The 19,842-nt window shown below is 65.4% G+C and overlaps 3 protein-coding genes across 3 annotated transcripts; all 3 read left to right on the plus strand.

Annotated features, from left to right (window-relative positions):
• Positions 1-512: 512 nt before the first annotated feature.
• LOC116438891 (vasodilator-stimulated phosphoprotein-like) lies at positions 513-5,755 on the plus strand. Its single transcript, XM_032097908.1, has 9 exons — positions 513-621; positions 1,644-1,711; positions 1,869-1,999; positions 3,330-3,412; positions 3,653-3,785; positions 4,063-4,238; positions 4,564-4,626; positions 4,712-4,787; positions 5,082-5,755. Exons 3-9 carry the CDS (start codon positions 1,966-1,968, stop codon positions 5,147-5,149), a joined length of 633 nt encoding a protein of 210 aa, XP_031953799.1. The 5' UTR covers positions 513-621; positions 1,644-1,711; positions 1,869-1,965; the 3' UTR covers positions 5,150-5,755.
• Positions 5,484-8,796, plus strand: LOC116438892 (myeloid-associated differentiation marker homolog). Its single transcript, XM_032097909.1, has 3 exons — positions 5,484-5,654; positions 5,972-6,057; positions 7,152-8,796. Exon 3 carries the CDS (start codon positions 7,160-7,162, stop codon positions 8,027-8,029), a length of 870 nt encoding a protein of 289 aa, XP_031953800.1. The 5' UTR covers positions 5,484-5,654; positions 5,972-6,057; positions 7,152-7,159; the 3' UTR covers positions 8,030-8,796.
• A 3,299-nt stretch (positions 8,797-12,095) lies between these two features.
• Positions 12,096-18,646, plus strand: LOC116438893 (DNA-directed RNA polymerase II subunit RPB1-like). The gene is made up of 4 exons (XM_032097910.1): positions 12,096-12,509; positions 14,262-14,401; positions 15,434-15,479; positions 17,860-18,646. The coding sequence occupies exons 2-4, from the start codon at positions 14,276-14,278 to the stop codon at positions 18,171-18,173; spliced, it is 486 nt and encodes a 161-aa protein (XP_031953801.1). The 5' UTR covers positions 12,096-12,509; positions 14,262-14,275; the 3' UTR covers positions 18,174-18,646.
• Positions 18,647-19,842: the final 1,196 nt, after the last annotated feature.

The following is a 19,842-nucleotide window of genomic DNA, read 5'->3' on the forward strand; positions in this document are numbered from 1 at the left end:
ATGGGTGAGGGTCTCAGGGCTATGGGTGGGGGTCCAGACCCATGGGTGAGGGTCCCAGACCCATGGGTGGGGGTCCCAGCCCCACGGGTGGGGGTCTCAGGGCTATGGCTGGGGGTCCCAGCCCCACGGGTGAGGGTCTCAGGGCTATGGCTGGGGGTCCCAGACCCATGGGTGGGGGTCCCAGACCCATGTCAGGACCATGGGTGGGGGTCTGAGGTCTCTGCAGGGGTCTCTGTCTGGGGGTCCATGGGTGGGGGTCGCGGGCCATGAGTGGGGGTCCCTTTGGGGCGTCCCTGACCCATGGGAGGGTCCCTTTGGGGGGTCCCAGGGGGTGCCAGACCCACGGGGGTCCCTCAGCTGGCATTGCCCTGACTGGAGGGGGGGTCCCTGACCCGTTTTGGGGGGGGGTTCCGCAGGCGGGGGCGGTGCTGGGGGGGTCCCTGGGGGCCGTGCCCCATTTTGGGGGGGTCCATGGGGGTCCCTGACCCATTTGGGGGGGTCCCGCAGGCGGGGGCGGCGCTGGGGGGGTCCCTGGGGGCCCTGCCCCGCCTGCGCCGGGAGCTGGAGGGGCTGCGGGGGGAGCGGCAGCGGCTGCGGCGGCTCCTGAGGCGGCGGCTGCAGGTGAGAGACCCCCCCAAAAACCCAGGGGAGACCCCCCCCAAAAACCCAGGGGAGACCCCCCCAAAATCCAGGGGAGACCCCCCCAAAACCCAGGGGAGACCCCCCCCCAAATCCAGGGGAGACCCCCCCAAAACCCAGGGGAGACTCCCCCCAAAATCCAGGGGAGACCTCCTCAAATCCAGGGGAGACCCCCAGAGCCCTGTGGGTGGGAGGGAGGGATCTGATTGGCTGGGAGGGGGATTCCCCCTGGTGACATCATCAGGATGGGAGGCTCTGATTGGGTGGCCAACAGGGGGATCCCGGGGCGATGGAGGGCTCTGATTGGCTGGGGGTGGTGGATCCTGGGGCGATGGAGGGCTCTGATTGGCTGGGAGGTGGATCCCGGGGTGACGGAGGGCTCTGATTGGCTGGGGGGGTGGATCCTGGGGCGATGGAGGGCTCTGATTGGCTGGGGAGTGGATCCCAGAGGTGACGGAGGGCACTGATTGGCCTGGGGGGGGGGAATTCCGGGGTGACGGAGGACTCTGATTGGTTGGGGGGTGGATCCCTGGGTGACGGGTGGCTCTGATTGGCTGGGGAGTGGGTCCCAGAGGTGACGGAGGGCTCTGATTAGCTGGTGGGTAGATCCTAGAGGTGATGGAGGGCTCTGATTGGCTGGGGACTGGATCCCAGGCTGACAGAGGGCTCTGATTGGTTGGTGGGTAGATCCCAGGGTGACGGAGAGCTCTGATTGGCTGGGGGGGTAGATCCCAGGGTGACGGAGAGCTCTGATTGGCTGGGGAGTGGATCCCAGACTGACAGAGGGCTCTGATTGGCTGGGGAGTGGATCCCAGACTGACAGAGGGCTCTGATTGGCTGGTGGGTAGATCCCAGGGTGACGGAGGGCTCTGATTGGCTGGGGAGTGGATCCCAGAGGTGATGGAGGGCTCTGATTGGCTGGGGAGTGGATCCCAGACTGACAGAGGGCTCTGATTGGCTGGGGAGTGGATCCCAGACTGACAGAGGGCTCTGATTGGCTGCAGGAGCTGGAGGAGACCCAGCAGGAGATCGAGGCCGAGCTGGAGCGAGCGGCGACGGCCCAGAGTGACCGGTGGGGACCCCCCCAAATCCCCCCAAAACCCCTCAATACCCCCCGACCCCCCCTCAACAGCCCCAAAACCCCCTGAGCTCCCCAAAACCTTTGGTTCCCCCCCCCCCAAATCCGTGGGTGCCCCTCACCCACGCCCCCCACCCCGTGTCCCCCCCAGGGCACCGCGGGGGTCCCGGGGGTCCCGGTGGGCGCAGGACGAGGCCGAGCGGGAGCGGCGCCGGCGCCGGGAGCGGGAGCGGCGCCTCCGGAGCTTCATGGCCGCCAAGGAGAGACCCCGGCCCCGCCCGGGTACCCTTGGGGGGGCACCTGGGGGGCATCCGAGACCCCCTGGGGTGCCTGGGGGGGGGGGGTTTGGGGGTCCCTGGGTGCCTGGGGGGGGGTTTGGGGGTCCCTGGGTGCCCCTGGGTGGGGGTTGGGGGTCCCTGGGTGTCCCCTCCAGACCCCTGGGTCCCTTGGGGGGGGTTTGGGGGTCCCTGGGTGCCCTTGGGGGGGGGGTTTGGGGGTCCCTGGGTGCCCTTGGGGGGGTTTGGGGGTCCCTGGGTGTCCCCTCCAGACCCCTGGGTCCCTTGGTTGGGCGTTTGGGGGTCCCTGGGTGTCCCCTCCAGACCCCTGGGTGCCCTTAGGGGGAGGTTTGGGGGTCCCTGGGTGCCCCTGGGTGGGGGTTGGGGGTCCCTGGGTGTCCCCCCCAGACCCCTGGGTCCCTTGGGGGGGGGTTTGGGGGTCCCTGGGTCCCTTGGGGGGGGTTGGGGGTCCCTGGGTGCCCCCTCCAGACCCCTGAGTCCCTTTGGGGGCGGGGGGTTTGGGGGTCCCTGGGTGCCCTTGGGGGGGGGGCGTTTTGGGGGTCCCTGGGTGCCCCCTCCAGACCCCTGGGTCCCTTGGGGGGGGTTTGGGGGTCCCTGGGTGCCCTTGGGGGGGTTGGGGGTCCCTGGGTGCCCCCCCCAGACCCCTGGGTCCCTTGGGGGGGGGTTTGGGGGTCCCTGGGTGCCCCCTCCAGACCCCTGGGTCCCTTTGGGGGGGGGGGCGTTTGGGGGTCCCTGGGTGCCCTTGGGGGTGGTTTGGGGGGTCCCTGGGTCCCTTGGAGGGGGTTTTGGGGTCCCTGGGTGCCCCCCCAAAGCTGGCTCATGGGTGTCCCCCCAGCACGGCCCCGCCCGATGCACCGAGGCCCCCCAGAAGCCCCCGGGGACCCCCCTGATGGGCTGGGGGAGGGGCTGGAGCCCCCCGGGGAGGAGGAGGAGGAGGAGGAGGAGGCCTGGATGGAGGGTGAGGAGGGACAGGGGGGGTTTGGGGGGGCTCCGATGGGTTTGGAGGGGCTTAGGACAGGTTTGGGGGTGCTGGGGGGGTCCCAGGGCAGTTTGGAGGGGTCCCAAAGGGGGGTTGGGGGGTCCCAGGGTGGTTTTGGGAGTTCTGGGGGGGGGGGGGAGGGGACCAGAGGGGTTTTGGGGGGTCCTGGGTGGCTTTGAGGGGGGGTCCCAGTGCTGTTTGGGGCAGTCCTAGGGTGGGTTCTGGGGTGCAGGGGGGTCTCAGAGGGGGTCCCATGTTGGTTTTTGGGGTGCAGGGTGTTCTCAGGGTGGATTTTAGGGTTTGGGGGGGGGTCCTGAGTTTGATTTTTGGGGTACAGGGGGGGCACAGACCTTCTCCCAGTTCCTGCTGCTGACGGAGCAGCACCGGGAGCTTCAGGAGCTGCAGCAGCACGTGGAGCAGGTGGGACCCCCCCAAAAAACCCCTCCTAACACCCCAAAACCCCCCAGAGCACCCCAAACTCCCCCTGGAACCCAAATATCCCCCTAATTTCCCCCCCCCAAACCACCAATAACCCCCCTCAGACCTTCCCAATCTCCCCAGTTCCTCTTCTGAGGTACCCAAATCCCCCTTAGAGCTCCCCAAAACCCCTCCAGCCCCCCCAAAAAAACCCCAAAAATTCCCCCCCAACCCCCTCCCCAGCTTCGGGCAGCGGTGGCAGCGGCAGAGACCCCCGAGGAGCCGGGGGGACCCCCGGGGGACCCCGAAATTGAGATCCAGGAGCTGCGGGAGCAGGAGCGGCAGGGGAGGGAGCAGCTGGAGGAGCTGCGGGCAGGTATTGGGGGGACCCCAAATTTGGGGAGGGGGGCGGTCCCGGGGTGTTTGGAGGGGACACAGAGGTTTGGAGAGGGTGATTGGAGGGTATTGAAGGGGTTAATTTGGGTCTGGGGGGCCGGTTTGGGGTCTGGGGGACCGATTTGGAGTCTCGCAGGGGTGTTTGGGGGGTTTATTTGGGGTGTAACAGGGGGGCTTGGGGGGGAGGCAAGAGTCCGGGAGGACCCCCAGGTTTGGGGGGACCCCCTGATTTTGGGGGTGTTCCCCCACCCACCCAGGGCTGGCGGCGCTGCTGGCCCAGCTGGAGGAGGGGCAGGGGCACCCCGACCCCACCCAGGACCCCCCTTGGGACCCCCCTTGGGACCCCCCCGGGAATTCCGACCCCCTGTGGGAGCAGCTCTGGCGCCTGGAAGTTGGGGTGACCCGGCTGCTGCTGCGGGGGGGGGACCCCCAGGTACTGGCGAGGGGCTGGGGGGGCACTGGGAGCAACTGGGAGCAACTGGGGGCAACTGGGGGGCTCGGGGAGGTGAGGTCAGGGAGGTTCTGGGGGGAGCGGTTTTGGGGGAGGGGAATTTGGGGGTTCATGGGGGGAAAATTGGGGGGTCCTGGGGGGAGAAATTGGTGCCTCTGTGGGGGGAACTGGGGGTGTTGGGGGAGGGGAGGGAACTGGAGGCTTGGGGGGTGTGACTGGGGGGGGTTTTGGGGTGGAACTGGGGGGTTTTGGGAGGTTTGGGGCTCCCCCCCCCCCGCCCCCCCCCACTGTTCCACTCTGCCTCCAGGTCCTGGCAGGGAACGAGGCCATGTGGGGTCGACCCCCCCCCTCCGCGACCCCCCAGCCCCAGGTGAGCCCCCCGGGACCCCCCTGGCAGTGAGGGGGGGGTTCCCCCCTTGTCACAGCACCCATGGGTGTCCCCCGCATCCCCTCAGGGAGGACCCCGCGGCCGGGGAGGAGGAGGAGAGACCCCTGAGCCCCGGCGAGCTGCGGGAGAGGGTCCTGCGAGAGGTGGGGGCACAGGGGTGCGGTCCTGGCACGTGGGTGGGGGTCCCAGACCCAAGGGTGGGGGTCGCGGAGCCATGGATGGAGCTCCCGGTCCATGGGTGGGTGGTCCTGGGACCATGGCTGGGGATCCCAGAGCAATGGGTGGGGGTCCCGGAGCAATGGGTGGGGGTCGCGGAGCCATGGATGGAGCTCCCAGTCCCATGGGTGGGTGGTCCTGGGACCATGGCTGGGGATCCCAGAGCAATGGGTGGGGGTCCTGGACACCTGGGTTCCCCCCTTATTCCTCTCCTCCCACAGGTGCTGAGCCGCGAGGGACCCCTCCCCACCCCCCGGCTGGATTTGGGGGGGCCCCGGGACCCCCCTGAGCCCCCCTCCCCTCCCGGCCCCACCGGACGTCGGGGTCCCCCCACCCATGTTCGTGTCCCCCCACCCCGTTCCCACGGAAACCAAATATTTGGGGCGGTCGCGGTCGCGTTGCCTCCGGCAACGGCCAAACTTCCCAAAACAGCCCAAAACGACCCAAAACGCGCCTCGGAGGGAGGGGGAAGTGGGGGGAGGGGTGGGGGCGCCGCCCTTTGTCCCCCGTGTCACCCACCCGCGGGCTGGGGACACACGTGAGTGCCCCCCCCCCCCCCGCTCCGGGCACACCCCAGGGACCCCCCGAGCCCCCCCGGTCGTGGCGGTGCCCTGATGTCACTGCCCGGGACCCCCTGACGTCATTGCCCGGGACCCCCTGACGTCACTGCCTCCCGGCCACGCCCCGGTGGGCACCGCCCGGGGCGACACGACTGGGACCGGCTCGGCGGAGAGACCCGAACCTGAGCGGAAACACACGAACCTGCCGGTGCCGGGGAGACCCGAACGCGCCCGGTGGGATCCGAACGTGTCTGAGCGGAGCCCGAACCGGGACCTAGCTCCGGAGAGACCCGAACCGTGAGGAGCCGAACCTCTCCGGAGAGACCCGAAGCACCCGAAACGGGACCGTTCCGTGCGAAGGGATCCGAACCTGGCCGGAGAGACCCGAACCCGCCCGAGGTGACCCGAACCGCGAAGAGCCCAACCGCTCCCGACAAACCCGAACGGGACCGTCCCGTCCGTAAGGACCCGGAGCGACCCGAACCGGAACCGCCCCGTCCGTAAGGACCCGGAGCGACCCGAACCGGAACCGCCCCGTCCGTAAGGACCAGGAGCGACCCGAACCGGAACCGCCCCGTCCGTAAGGACCCGAACCGAACCCCCCCAAGCTCGTTCGCAAACACCCGAGCCCACTCGGGTGAGTGCCGGGACCCACCCGGGGGTCTTGGGGGGCAGGGGAGGTGACACAGTGGGGGGGACTGCCCAGCCCAGCCCCCTCCCCGGGGTCTCCCCCGGACGCTCGGGACCCCCCCCCCAATCACCCACAGGATGCAGCCAGCGCCCGGCTGGGGCGGGGCGACCCCAGGATGAGACGGGGAGGGGGGGGGGGGAAGGAAGGAGATTCTCCCGGGCCTTATTTGGGCACAGCCGTGACCGCCCCCCCGCCCCCGCGGGCACGGGACCCCCCCCGACCCCCGGCGTGAGCCCCAGGATTCCTGGGATCTCCCGAACGCCGGGAATCCCCCAGAGCCCCCGGCTGCCCTCACTCCTTCCAGCCCCCCACAGCTCTCAGCCCAAATCCCGCTGATGCTCCCCGATCCTTCCCAGCCTCCCAATACCGTTCTCTTGGCCCTCAATATCCCGGGATAACCCGCTGCGTGCTGGCCCCCTCATCCCCCCCCCCTGTGCTGCACCCAGGGCCTCAGCCCCCCCCAGTACTGCCAGATCCCCCCAAATCCCCCCCAGGTCCCTCCAGAAACCCCCATCTCCCCGATATCCCCCAGCACCTCAAGAGCCCCACGGCTCCCTGATGCCCCAAATGCTGCTCAGCACCCCAATCCCCCTCCCCCCCCAGCCCCCTGATACCCCCCCAGTAACCCCAGTAACCCCAATAACCCCGCGGAGCCCCTCATCTCTGCACAGCCCCTGGGATGCCCCTCTTCCGTCTCTGCCGTGTGCGGGCCCCCAGCCCCTCAATACCCCCGTTACCCTGATACCCCCAGCCCCAAAAACCCCCAATATCCCCTGGTACCCCCAGCCCCAAAAACCCCCGATATCCCCTGCTACCCCCAGCCCCTCAATACCCCCGTTACCCTGCTACCCCCAGCCCCAAAAACCCCCAATATCCCCTGGTACCCCCAGCCCCAAAAACCCCCAATATCCCTGGTACCCCCAGCCCCAATAACCCCCAATATCCCCTCGTACCCCCAGCACCCCAATACTCCTCAATACCTCCAGATCCCCCAGCCCCCCACACCTCCCAACACCCCTGACCCCCCCATCTCTCCGCAGCCCCCAGGATGCCCCCTCCGTGCCGCCCCCCGTCCCCTCTCCGCTGCGTCCAGGCCCTCAGTGCCCTCCTGGCCCTGGCGCTGGCAGCAGCCCCTGGCTATTGGAACTCGGGCGAGGGCGACGGCTGCTTGTCCGCCTGGGCCTTGTCCTTCGTCTTCACCCTCCTCCTCCTCCTCAACGACGCCTTCCGCCGTCCGCCACCCCGCCGCGACCTTCCGCTGGCCCTGGCCACCGCCGCCGCCATGGCTTGCGCCACCGCCACCGTCCTGTGGCCGCTGGGCCACCTCCGGGGCCACGAGGGCGGCCAGGGCCGCCCCCGCGCCCTCCGCGCCGCCGCCACGGCCGCCTCGGCCATCGCCACGCTGGCCTACGCCGCCGAGGTGACCCGCGACCGGGCGCGACCCGGCGAGGCCGCCCCGTACCTGGCCACCCCCTCGGGGCTGCTCAAGGTGGCCGAAGCCTTCCTCGCCCTCCTCCTCCTCGGGCTGTCGGCCGAGCTGGGCGCGGCCTCGGGCCCCGCGGCCTTGCGCTGGTGTCTGGGCATCTACTGCGTGTCCTTCGTGCTGGGGGTGCTGCTGGTCGGGGGGTGCCTGCTGGGCTGGGGCTGGTGCGGGTGGATGCGGGACCCCGAGGGGCTGCGCTGGGGGCTGGGGGTCTACGCGGGGCTGGGGGTCGTGGCCTACGGGGCGGCCACGGTGCTGTGGGCGCTGTACAGCTTCTCGGACGACATGGGGGGCCAGTCACGGAGACCCTACGGGTGCCCCGCTACGTGCCCCTGGGACAGGAAGGTGCTGGTGGCCGTGCTCAGCGGCCTCAATTTGGTGGCGTTCGGGGTGGATTTGGGGCAGACGGGCAGGTTGGTGCTGTTGAGGGCCTGAGGGGGTACGTGGGGCGTGTGGGGGGGACCCAAGGGGGGAACAGGACCCTAAGGGGGGGTCTGGGGTCTCCCACAGGTTGGGATCAGGGCCTTTATGGGGGTCTGGGTTGCCTCCTGGGGTGGGATCGGGCTCCCAAAGGATCCTCTGTGGGGTAGGTTTGGGACCCTAAGAGGGGCCTGGGGGGGTACTGGGATCCTAGTGAGGGTCTGGGGTCACCCCAGGGTGGGATCCGGCCTCTCTGGGGGCCTGGGGTCCTCTCCTGGGGTGAGATCAGGCTCCTCATGGCAGTCCTGGATCCTCTACAGGGCAGATTGAGCCCCTGATGGTGGCCTAGGGGCTACCGCAGGGTGGGATCGGGATGCTAATGGAGGTCTGGGCTCTCCCCTTGGGGTGAGATCAAGCCCCTAATGGGAGTCCTGGATCCCCTCTGGGGCAGAATCTGGCCTTTATTGGGGTCAGGGTCCCCCCTGGGGAGATATTGGGACCCTAATGGGGATCCTGGTTCCTCTATGGGGTGGGATTGAGCCCCTGACAGTGGTCTGGGGTCCCTACCAGAACGGGATCGGGTGCCTAAATGGGTTCTGGGTCCTCTGTGGGGCAGGATCTGACGCTTATGGGGGTCTGGGATCAAGTGCCTGAGGGGGTCACGTCTCCCCCCCGGAGGGATGTTGGGATCATAAGGGGGTCTTGGGGAGGGGGACACCACTGAGGCCTTAATTTGCGGGGTGGAGATGCGATGTCATTAAAGGGACATTTCTGCTTCTTAATGAGTTGCTGAGTGTCTGTGAGGGGGCATAAAGAGGGGGAAACGTGAGGGAAAAAGTGGTGGGCAACATGAGGGGAAAAGGGGGGGGAACAGGGAAAGAGGTGGGCAACATGGGGGAAGAAGGTGGGAAAGGTGAGGGGAGAAAAGGGAGGGAAAGGTGAGGGGGAAAAGGGAGGGAAAGGTGAGGGGAGAAAAGGGAGGGAAAGGTGAGGGGAGAAAAGGGAGGGAAAGGTGAGGGGAAAAGGGAGGGAAACGTGAGGGGGGAAAAGGGCGGGAAACGTGAGGGGGGAAAAGGGCGGGAAAGGTGAGGGGAGAAAAGGGAGGGAAAGGTGAGGGGGAAAAGGGAGGGAAAGGTGAGGGGGAAAAGGGAGGGAAAGGTGAGGGGAGAAAAGGGAGGGAAAGGTGAGGGGAAAAGGGAGGGAAACGTGAGGGGGGAAAAGGGAGGGAAACGTGAGGGGGGAAAAGGGCGGGAAAGGTGAGGGGAGAAAAGGGAGGGAAAGGTGAGGGGAGAAAAGGGAGGGAAAGGTGAGGGGGAAAAGGGAGGGAAAGGTGAGGGGGGAAAAGGGCGGGAAACGTGAGGGGGGAAAAGGGAAAGGTGAGGGGGAAAAGGGCGGGAAACGTGAGGGGAGAAAAGGGCGGGAAACGTGAGAGGAGAAAAGGGCGGGAAACGTGAGGGGGGAAAAGGGCGGGAAACGGGACAAACATGAGTGTGAAATATAAAGGGGAAAAAGGCAGGAAACATGGGGGGAAAAATGATGGGAAATGTGAGGGGACAGAAGGATGGGAAGCGTGAGAGGAAAAGTGGTGGGAAACTTGAGGGGAAAAGGGTGGGAAACGTGAATAAAAACGGGAAAATGGTGGGACAAATGACAGGAGCCCAGGGGTGCTTTGTTTGGGGTCCTGCTTGGATTCAGCAGCTCGAGCTGTTTCTGTGTTACTGCACCATGAATAAATGGCTTTGTGGAACAAGACATCTGAGACTCGGCCATGGCAAACCTGGGCTTGAAGCAGTGAGGAAACCTGGTGTGACTGTGGGAGCAGGGACGCGTTGGGTCACTGGAGCTGCCGCCGCTCTGAGGGAGCTCCAGTCCCAGCAGCTAAAATCTGTGCCCTTGGAGGTTCTCCCGGAGAGACTCGGCAAAGTCACACCGGATCATTTCCTTCCTGCATCCCAAAAGGTCCTTGCAGTCCCACAGTAACAGATCTCATGCAGGGAAAAGAGTCAGTGCCCGAAGCCGAACTCAGCTGTCCCAATGGAGCGCAGAACATTGACGGGAATGGGAGAGATCGGTCACAAGCACCAAGCGGCTGCCCCGGGGAGAAGCAGCGCTTTGGGACAGGGCGCAGCTCGGATTTTGCCTTCGGGCAGGATTTCACTTTGGAACTCCTTTCCACAACTTCAAATTTGAAGTGCCCAGGGGTGCACCTCCACAAGTTAGCTTGGAGATCCCCTCCCGGCGCTCAGGGACCGAGTGCCGAAATCCTCCATGGAAAACACGCTGGGCTCCATCCGTGCTGGTTACCTGTTCAACACCACCTCCGGAGCGCACAGGGGCAGGAAATTCCCGAGTGTCGGAAATCAAGCAGGCGAGGCAGAAAGGCGGCTGGGCTGAGCAGGGCTCTCGTGTCGGAGATGAGGCAGAAGAGGAAGGTGCGTGGGCAGGGGCAGCGAGCCCGGGGGATGCGGGACGGACACGGAGGCGCCGCTGGACTCGACTGGGGGGCGTGGCTTGGGTGGGGTGGGCGTGGCTTGGGCTGAGTGGGCGTGGCCTGTGAGTGGGCGTGGCTTCACGGCGGCGCGGGTCCTCCCCCCCGCTAGGCGGCGCTAGGCAGCGGAAGAGGCGCGGTCAGCTGGCGGCAGGGCCCGGGCAGGGCCGGGGGGGATCGCGGTGATTTTGGGGCTGTTTGGGGGGGTTTGAGGGGTGGGGAGGGGATGTGAGGGGCAGCTCGGGGTGGGGAAGAAGGTAGAAGGGGGGATACGGGGCGGGAACGGCGGAATTTCGGGGTTTCGGGGAGCGGGAGAGGGCGAGGGAGGGGAGGGAGCGTGAGGGGAGCGGGGGCTGAGGGGATTTTGGGGAGGATCGGGAGGGATTTGGGAGATTTGGGGTGTTAATGGAGGATTTGGGGTGCGGGGTGGGATTTGGGCTGAGAAAGGGGGGGGTTGGGGTGCGGGGTGGGGGGTTGGGTGGCAATGAGGGGGTTTTGGTGAGAAACGCGGGGGTTTGGGGTGAAAAAGGAGGATTTGGGGTTAAAAAGGGGAGGTTTGGGGTGCAGAGATGGGCTTGGGGTGGGAATGGAGGAGTTTGGGGTCAGAAGGGGAGATTTGGGGTCAGAAGGGGAGATTTGGGGTCAGAAGGGGAGATTTGGGGTGTGGGGAGAGGTTTGCGGTGGGAATGGTGGGTTTGGGGTGAAAAAGGAGAATTTGGGGCGGGAATGGAGGGTTTGGGTTGAGAAGAGGCAATTTGGGGTGGGAGCAAGGGAATTTCAGACAGGTGCGGCAGATTTGGGGTGGGAACGGGAAGATTTGGGGTGCGGGGAGGGAGGGGAGGAGAATTTGGGGGTAAAAGGACAATTTGGGGCAGGGAGAGTGCGATTTGTGCCGGGAGTTCGGAATTTGGGGGAGAAACACGATTTGGGGTCTGGGGCTGCAAAGATGGATTTGGGGTGTGAAAGGAGAATTCGGGGCGGGCACGAAGGATTTTGGTGCGAGAAGGGGGAATTTGGGGGGCGGGGAGAGGGTTTGGGGTGCAGAAGGAGCTCCTGGAGGCCAAAAACTGCGAGAAAAGTGGAAAATGAGGGGGGGAAAGAGGCGGAAAAGGGAATTTGGGGGGGTCCCCAACACCCCCTGTGCCCCCCCAGCCCCACAGAGGAGAAGGGGGGGTTCGGGGTGAAGATTGGGGGGTTCCCCCCCCCCCGTTTTCTACGGGCTATCGTGACATGTCGTGGGTGTTGCCGAGAGCTTTGCGTCGTTCCCGAGGCTGTGCGAGTTTATTTTTGGGGCTGGGGGGGGGTTTTTTGGGGGGGGGGGTTTTGGGGAATTTGGGGGGTGCCGGGGGCAGAACCGGGGAGAAATTGGGGAGGGGCAGGTTTGGGGTCAGGTTTGGGGGGGGTCACGCGGTTTGGGGGGCTCGGAGTGGGGGGGGGGGTCACACGATTTTTGGGGGGGTAGGGAGGGGTCAGAGTTTGGGGGAGGTGTCAGAGTTTAGGGGGTGCTCAGAGTTGGGGTTAAATTTCTGGGGGGGTCACAATTTGGGGTGCTCAGATTTGGGGTGGGGGGGCGTCTCATCTTTGGGGGAGTCACATGACTTGGGAGAGGGGGCGGGGCTCAGATTTTGGGGGCCGGGGGGGGGGGTCTCAAACCCTCCCCCCCCCCTCCTTTTGGAGCCCCAAAACACCTCCAGGACCCTCCAGTCTCCCCTTGAGACCCCCCAAAACCCCTCCCGAGACCCCCAAACCCCCTCCGCCATCGAGGGGCGTGGCCTCGCCTTAATATATGCAAGCCCCGCCCCCGCGCACTCCGCCACGCGCCGTGTGGGCGTGGCCACGCTGGGGGCGTGGCTTAATGGGGGCGTGGCTTTCCCGCGAGGGGGCGTGGCCACAGCGCGGCGTCGCCTAGCAACGCGGCGCGGCGCGGGTCCTCCCCCCCGGTAGGCGGCGCTACCCGTCGTGCCCCGCGCGGCGCCGCCCCCCAGCGGAGGGAGCGGAGAAGCCGCGGTAAAATGGCGGCGGGGCCCGGGCGGGGGTCGGGGGGATCGGGGCGGTTTTGAGGGGTCCTCAGGGGGTCCGGGATGTCGAAAGGGGTCCTGAGGGGGAGGTCGGGGTGGGGAGAGGGGAGAAGGGGAGGTCTGGGGTGGTTTGGGGCGGGAACGGCGGGATTTGGGGGGGGGGGAGGGGGCGGGGGGAGAAAGGGGAGGGGGCGTGAGGGGAGGGGAGGGCTGAGGGGATTTGGGGAAGATTGAGGGGATTTGGGGTGGGATGGGCGGGATTTGGGGCCAGGAAAGGGGGGTTGGGGTGGCAGCGGGGGATTTGGGGTGCGGGGGTTTGGGGTTTGGGGTTGGGGAAGGGGAGTTGGGGTTTGGGGTGAGAAAGGGGGGATTTGGGATAAGAAAGGGGGGATTTGGGGTGAGAAAGGGGGAGATTAGGGGTAAGAAAGGGGGGATTTGGGGTGCGGGGGTTTGGGGTTTGGGGTTGGGGAAGGGGAGTTGGGGTTTGGGGTGAGAAAAGGGGGATTTGGGATAAGAAAGGGGGGACTTGGGGTTTGGGGTGAAGGAGTTGGGGGAGGGGAGTTGGGGTTTGGGGTGAGAAAATGGGGATTTGGGGTGAGAAACGGGGGATTTGGGGTTTGGGAAGGGGAGTTGGGGTTTGGGTAAGGAACGGGGGATTTGGGGTTTGGGAAGAAATTTGGGGTAAGAAAGGGGGGATTTGGGGTAAGAAAGGGGGGATTTGGGGTGCGGGGATTTGGGGTTTGGGGTTGGGGAAGGGGAGTTGGGGTTTGGGGTGAGAAAGGGGGGATTTGGGATAAGAAAGGGGCGATTTGGGGTTTGGGAAGGGATTTGGGGTAAGAAAGGGGGGATTTGGGGTTTGGGAAGGGATTTGGGGTAAGAAAGGGGGGATTTGGGGTACGGGGAGAGGGAGTTTGGGGTGGGAGCGGGGAGTTGGGGTTGGGGAAGGGGTTTGGGGTAAGAAAAGGCGAATTTGGGGTGCGGGGAGGGGAGTTGGGGTTTGGGGTAAGAAAAGGGGGATTTGGGGTGGGATCAGGGAGTTGGGATTTGGGGTAAGAAAGGGGGGATTTGGGGTGCGCAGAGAGGGGGTTTGGGGTGGGATCGGGAAGGGATTTGGGGTAAGAAAGGGGGAATTTGGGAGTTGGGGTGAGGAATGAAGGATTTTGGGGTACAGGGAAAGGGTTTGGGGTGAAAAAATCCGGCACTTTTGGGATACAGAGATGGGATTTGGGGTCAGAATGGAGGAGTTTGGGGTTGGAGGAGGAGATCTGGGATGAGGGGAGAGGAATTTTGGGTGTGAAAGGGGAATTTGGGGGTGGGAATGGGGGAATTTTGGGGTGAAGGAGCAGGATAAGGGGTGGGACCTCGGGGCTTTGGGGTTTGGGGTAAAAGGGTCCTTTGGGGTGGGAGTTTGGGGAAGAAAAGAAGGATTTGGGGAAAACCAGCAAGAATTGGGGGCACAGGGAGGGGATTTGGGGAGAAAAACGGGATTTGGGGTAAAAGTGGGGACTCCGAGGTGCGATTTGGGGCCGAATCGGGGGGATTTGGGGCTTTAGGACAGGGAGGGGAAATTTGGGGCAGGAATTGAGGGGAGGGGGAGGATTTGGGGTGGAAAAAAGGCTCCTGGTGCAAAAAAAAAAACCCAAAAAAACGGAGAAGCGCCAAAATTTGGATTGAGGGGGAGATTGGGGTGGAAAAGGGGGGTTTGGGGAGTCCCCAAATTCCCCCCTCCCACCCCCCCCAGGCCGTCGCCGTCCCATGGAGGAGGAGGAGAAGCCCCCCCGGGGGGGGGAGGACCCGGCAGGGCCGGGCGAGGACGGGGGGGGGCCTGGGGGGGCCCCCCCGGAACCTGAGGGGTCCCTGCGGCCCAGCCAGGGGCTACTGGTGAGACTGGGAGGGGCTGGGACCCCCCCGAGGGGATTTGGGGGGGTGGTTGGGGGTGTTGGGACTCCCCCTGAGGGGGTTTGGGGAGGGTTTTGGGGGGCTGGGACCCCCCCTGAGAGAGTTTTGGAGGGGTTTTGGGACCCCCCCAGAGGAGGTTTTGGGGGGGGTTTTGGGTGTTGGGACCCCCCTGAGGGGGTTTGGGGTGGGTTTGGGGTGTTGGGACCCCCCCCAGGGGAGGTTTTGGGGGGGCTGGGACCCCCCTGAAGGGGTTTGGGTGGGTTTTGGGTGTGTTGGGACCCCCCCCTGAGGGGATTTTGGGGGGGCTGGGACCACCTGGGGGGGGGGTTGGGGGGCTGGAATCCCCCTGAGAGAGTTTTGGGGGGGTTTTGGGGGGTGGGACCCCCCCTGAAGGGGTTTGGGTGGGTTTTGGGTGTGTTGGGACCCCCCTGAGGGGATTTTGGGGGGGCTGGAACCATCGGGGGGGGGGTTTGGGGTGCTGGAATCCCCCTGAGAGGGGGTTTGGGGTGGGTTTTGGGGGGCTGGGACCCCCCCTGAAGGGGTTTGAGTGGGTTTTGGGTGTGTTGGGACCCCCCTGAGGGGGTTTGGGGTGGGTTTTGGGGGGCTGGGACCCCCCCTGAAGGGGTTTGAGTGGGTTTTGGGTGTGTTGGGACCCCCCTGAGGGGATTTTGGGGGGGCTGGAACCATCGGGGGGGGGGTTTTGGGGGGCTGGGACCCCCTGAGGGGGTTTGAGGTGGGTTTGGGGTGGTGGGACCCCCCCCAGGGGAGGTTTTTGGGGGACTGGGACCATCTGGGGGGTGTTTTGGGGGGCTGGAATCCCCCTGAAGGGGTTTGGGTGGGTTTGGGGTGTTGGGACCCCCCTGAGGGGGTTTTGGGGGGCTGGGACCCCCCCCGAGAGAGTTTTGGGGGTGTTTTGGGGGTGTTGGGACCCCCCCAGGGGGGATTTTGGGGGGCGGATTTGGGGACCGGGACCCTGGTGACGGATTTTGGGGTGTCCCCCCCTCCCCCCCCCAGAAAGCCCTGCAGCGCCTGGTGAGCGGCGCCTTCGTCTGGGGACAAGGTGAGGGGGCAGGGGCACCTGGGGGGGGGGACAGTGGCACCTGGGGGGTCCCTGTGCCACCTGATGTCACCTGAGGGGGGTCCTGATGCCACCTTGGGGGTCCTTGTGCCACCTGATGTCACCTGGGGGGGTCCTGGTGCCACCTGGGAGGGTCCCTGTGGCATCTGGGGGGGTCCTAGTGCCACCTTGGGGGTCCCTGTGCCACCTGATGCCACCTGAGGGGGGTCCTGATGCCACCTTGGGGGTCCTTGTGCCACCTGATGTCACCTGGGGGGGTCCTGGTGCCACCTGGGAGGGTCCCTGTGGCATCTGGGGGGGTCCTAGTGCCACCTTGGGGGTCCCTGTGGCACCTGATGCCACCTGAGGGGGGTCCTGATGCCACCTTGGGGGTTCCTGGTGTCCACCTTGGGGGTTTCCTGTGGCACCTGATGCCACCTGAGGGGGGTCCTGATGCCACCCTTGGGGGTCCTGGTGTCACCTGGGACGGGTCCCGTGCCCACCATGTGGGTACCTGTGCCACCTGGGGGGGTCCTAGGCACCGTGGGGGTCCTGTGGCACCTGATGTCACCTGGGGGGGTCTGGTGCACCTTGGGTGGTCCCTGTGCACCTTGATGCAACCTGAGGGGTGTCCTGATGCCACTTGGGGGTCCTTGTGCACACATGATGTCACCTGGGGGGGAGTCCCTGATGCACATTGGGGGCCCTGTGCCACCTGATGCCACCTGAGGGGGGCCCTGGGGGGGGTCCTGATGCCACCTTGGGGGTCCCTGTGCCACCTGATGCCACCTGAGGGGGGTCCTGATGCCACCTTGGGGTCCTTGTGCCACCCTGGTGTCACCTGGGGGGCGTCCTGGTGCACCTGGGAGGGTCCCTGTGGCATCTGGGGGGGTCCTAGTGCCACCTTGGGGGTCCCTGTGGCACCTGATGCCACCTGAGGGGGGTCCTGATGCCACCTTGGGGGTCCTGGTGTCACCTTGGGGGTCCCTGTGGCACCTGATGCCACCTGAGGGGGGTCCTGATGCCACCTTGGGGGTCCTGGTGTCACCTGGGAGGGTCCCTGTGCCACCTTGGGGGTCCCTGTGCCACCTGGGGGGGTCCTGGTGCCACCTTGGGGGTCCCTGTGCCACCTGATGCCACCTGAGGGGGGTCCTGATGTCACCTTGGGGGTCCCTGTGCCACCTGATGCCACCTGAGGGGGGTCCTGATGTCACCTTGGGGGTCCCTGTGCTACCTGATGCCACCTGAGGGGGGTCCTGATGTCACCTGGGGGGGTCCCTGTGCCACCTGATGCCACCTGAGGGGGGTCCTGATGCCACCTTGGGGGTCCCTGTGCCACCTGATGCCACCTGAGGGGGTCCCTGTGGCACCTGATGTCACCTGGGGAGGTCCTGGTGCCACCTTGGGGGTCCTGATGCCACCTTGGGGGTCCTGGTGTCACCTGGGAGGGTCCCTGTGGCACCTGGGGGGGGGTCCTAGTGCCACCTTGGGGGTCCCTGTGCCACCTGATGTCACCTGGGGGGGTCCTGATGCCACCTGAGGGGGGTCCTGATGCCACTTTGGGGGTCCCTGTGCCACCTGATGCCACCTGAGAGAGTCTCTGTGGCGCCTGAGGGCTCCTCAGTGGCCCCTGATGGCATCTGGGAGGTCCCCAATGTCACCTGGGGGGTCCTGGTGCCACCTTGGGGGGGTCCTGGTGCCACCTGGGAGGGTCCCTGTGGCACCTGGGGGGGTCCTAGTGCCACCTGAGGGGGCCCCTGTGGCACCTGATGTCACCTGGGGGGGTCCCGGTGCCACCCGATGCCACCTGAGGGTGTCCCTGTCCCACCTGATGCCACCTGAGAGAGTCTCTGTGGCACCTGAGGGCTCCTCAGTGGCACCTGATGGCATCTGGGAGGTCCCCAATGTCACCTGAGGAGGTCCTGGTGCCACCTTGTGCGTCCCTGTCCCACCTGATGCCACCTGGGGGGTCCTGATGTCACCTTGGGGGGGTCCCGGTGCCACCTGGTGTCACCTTGGGGGGGTCCTGATGCCACCTTGGGGGTCCCTGTCCCACCTGATGCCACCTGAGAGAGTCTCTGTGGCGCCTCAGGGCTCCTCAGTGGCACCTGATGGCATCTGGGAGGTCCCCAATGTCACCTGGGGGGGTCCCTGTGCCACCTGGGGGTGTCCCTGTGGCACCTGATGTCACCTGGGGGGGTCCTGGTGCCACCTTGGGGGTCCTGGTGCCACCTTGGGGGTCCTGATGTCACCTGGGGGGGGTCCTGGTGCCACCTTGGGGGTCCCTGTGCCACCTGAGGGGGTCCCTGTGGCACCTGGGGGGTCCCTGGGTGCCCCCTGGGGGGTCCCTGGGTGTGACCCCTCCCCTCTGGTGTCCCCCCAGACCCCCCCCGGAAGCCCCCCCGGCAGCGCTGGTGTTGGGGACCCCGGCCCGAGGGCGGCCCGGTGAGTGACCAGTTCCGCCCAGTTCTGCCCAGTTTGGCCCTGTTGCTTTCCCAGTTCGGCCCAGTTCAGCCCAGGTCATCCCAGTTCAGCCCAGTTTGGCCCTGTTGCTTTCCCAGTTTGGCCCAGTTCAGCCCAGTTTGGCCCTGTTGCTTTCCCAGTTCAGCCCAGTTTGGCCCAGTTCGGCCCTGTTGTTTTCCCAGTTCAGCCCAGTTCAGCCCAGTTTGGCCCTGTTGCTTTCCCAGTTTGGCCTAGTTCAGCCCAGTTCGGCCCTGTTGCTTTCCCAGTTCATCCCAGTTCGGCCCTGTTGTTTTCCCAGTTCATCCCAGTTCAGCCCAGTTAGGCCCAGTTCGGCCCTGTTGCTTTCTCAGTTTGGCCGAGTTCCGCCCAGGTCATCCCAGTTCAGCCCACTTTGGCCCTGTTGCTTTCCCAGTTTGGCCTAGTTCAGCCCAGTTTGGCCCTGTTGCTTTCCCAGTTTGGCCCAGTTCAGCCCAGTTTGGCCCTGTTGCTTTCCCAGTTCAGCCCAGTTTGGCCCAGGTCAGCCCTGTTGCTTTCCCAGTTCAGCCCAGTTTGGCCCAGGTCAGCCCTGTTGCTTTCCCAGTTTAGCCCAGTTCATCCCAGTTCGGCCCTGTTGTTTTCCCAGTTCAGCCCAGTTCAGCCCAGTTTGGCCCTGTTGCTTTCCCAGTTTGGCCTAGTTCAGCCCAGTTTGGCCCTGTTGCTTTCCCAGTTCATCCCAGTTCGGCCCTGTTGTTTTCCCAGTTCATCCCAGTTCAGCCCAGTTCGGCCCAGTTCGGCCCTGTTGCTTTCCCAGTTCAGCCCAGTTTGGCCCAGGTCAGCCCTGTTGCTTTCCCAGTTTAGCCCAGTTCATCCCAGTTCGGCCCTGTTGTTTTCCCAGTTCAGCCCAGTTCAGCCCAGTTTGGCCCTGTTGCTTTCCCAGTTTGGCCTAGTTCAGCCCAGTTTGGCCCTGTTGCTTTCCCAGTTCATCCCAGTTCGGCCCTGTTGTTTTCCCAGTTCATCCCAGTTCAGCCCAGTTCGGCCCAGTTCGGCCCTGTTGCTTTCTCAGTTTGGCCGAGTTCCGCCCAGGTCATCCCAGTTCGGCCCAGTTCGGCCCTGTTGCTTTCCCAGTTCGGCCCAGTTCAGCCCAGGTCATCCCAGTTCTGCCCAGTTTGGCCCTGTTGCTTTCCCAGTTTGGCCTAGTTCAGCCCAGTTTGGCCCTGTTGCTTTCCCAGTTTGGCCCAGTTCAGCCCAGTTTGGCCCTGTTGCTTTCCCAGTTCAGCCCAGTTTGGCCCAGGTCAGCCCTGTTGCTTTCCCAGTTCAGCCCAGTTTGGCCCAGGTCAGCCCTGTTGCTTTCCCAGTTCAGCCCAGTTTGGCCCAGGTCAGCCCTGTTGCTTTCCTAGTTTAGCCCAGTTCATCCCAGTTCGGCCCTGTTGTTTTCCCAGTTCATCCCAGTTCAGCCCAGTTCAGCCCAGTTTGGCCCTGTTGCTTTCCCAGTTTGGCCTAGTTCAGCCCAGTTTGGCCCTGTTGCTTTCCCAGTTCATCCCAGTTCGGCCCTGTTGTTTTCCCAGTTCATCCCAGTTCAGCCCAGTTCGGCCCAGTTCGGCCCTGTTGCTTTCTCAGTTTGGCCGAGTTCCGCCCAGGTCATCCCAGTTCAGCCCAGTTTGGCCCTGTTGCTTTCCCAGTTTGGCCTAGTTCAGCCCAGTTTGGCCCTGTTGCTTTCCCAGTTCAGCCCAGTTTGGCCCTGTTGCTTTCCCAGTTTGGCCTAGTTCAGCCCAGTTTGGCCCTGTTGCTTTCCCAGTTCATCCCAGTTCGGCCTTGTTGCTTTCCCAGTTTGGCCCAGTTCAGCCCAGGTCAGCCCTGTTGCTTTCCCAGTTCAGCCCAGTTCAGCCCAGTTCGGCCCAGTTCGGTCCTGTTGCTTTCCCAGTTC

The sequence above is a fragment of the Corvus moneduloides genome, unplaced genomic scaffold, assembly GCF_009650955.1.
Source record: "Corvus moneduloides isolate bCorMon1 unplaced genomic scaffold, bCorMon1.pri scaffold_147_arrow_ctg1, whole genome shotgun sequence".
Classification (NCBI taxonomy): Eukaryota; Metazoa; Chordata; class Aves; order Passeriformes; family Corvidae; genus Corvus; species Corvus moneduloides.

What these genes read in the sequence shown, in the direction of transcription:
- LOC116438893 (XM_032097910.1), top strand. Translation starts at nt 14,276, where the DNA reads ATGGAGGAGGAGGAGAAGCCCCCCCGGGGGGGGGAGGACCCGGCAGGG. An exon ending in GGCCCAGCCAGGGGCTACTG is followed by an intron (nt 14,402 to 15,433) that starts GTGAGACTGGGA and finishes TCCCCCCCCCAG; the next exon opens with AAAGCCCTGCAGCGCCTGGT. An exon ending in CGCCTTCGTCTGGGGACAAG is followed by an intron (nt 15,480 to 17,859) that starts GTGAGGGGGCAG and finishes GTGTCCCCCCAG; the next exon opens with ACCCCCCCCGGAAGCCCCCC.
- LOC116438892 (XM_032097909.1), top strand. Translation starts at nt 7,160, where the DNA reads ATGCCCCCTCCGTGCCGCCCCCCGTCCCCTCTCCGCTGCGTCCAGGCC.
- LOC116438891 (XM_032097908.1), top strand. Translation starts at nt 1,966, where the DNA reads ATGGCCGCCAAGGAGAGACCCCGGCCCCGCCCGG. An exon ending in GCTGGAGGAGCTGCGGGCAG is followed by an intron (nt 3,786 to 4,062) that starts GTATTGGGGGGA and finishes CCACCCACCCAG; the next exon opens with GGCTGGCGGCGCTGCTGGCC. An exon ending in GGGAGAGGGTCCTGCGAGAG is followed by an intron (nt 4,788 to 5,081) that starts GTGGGGGCACAG and finishes CTCCTCCCACAG; the next exon opens with GTGCTGAGCCGCGAGGGACC.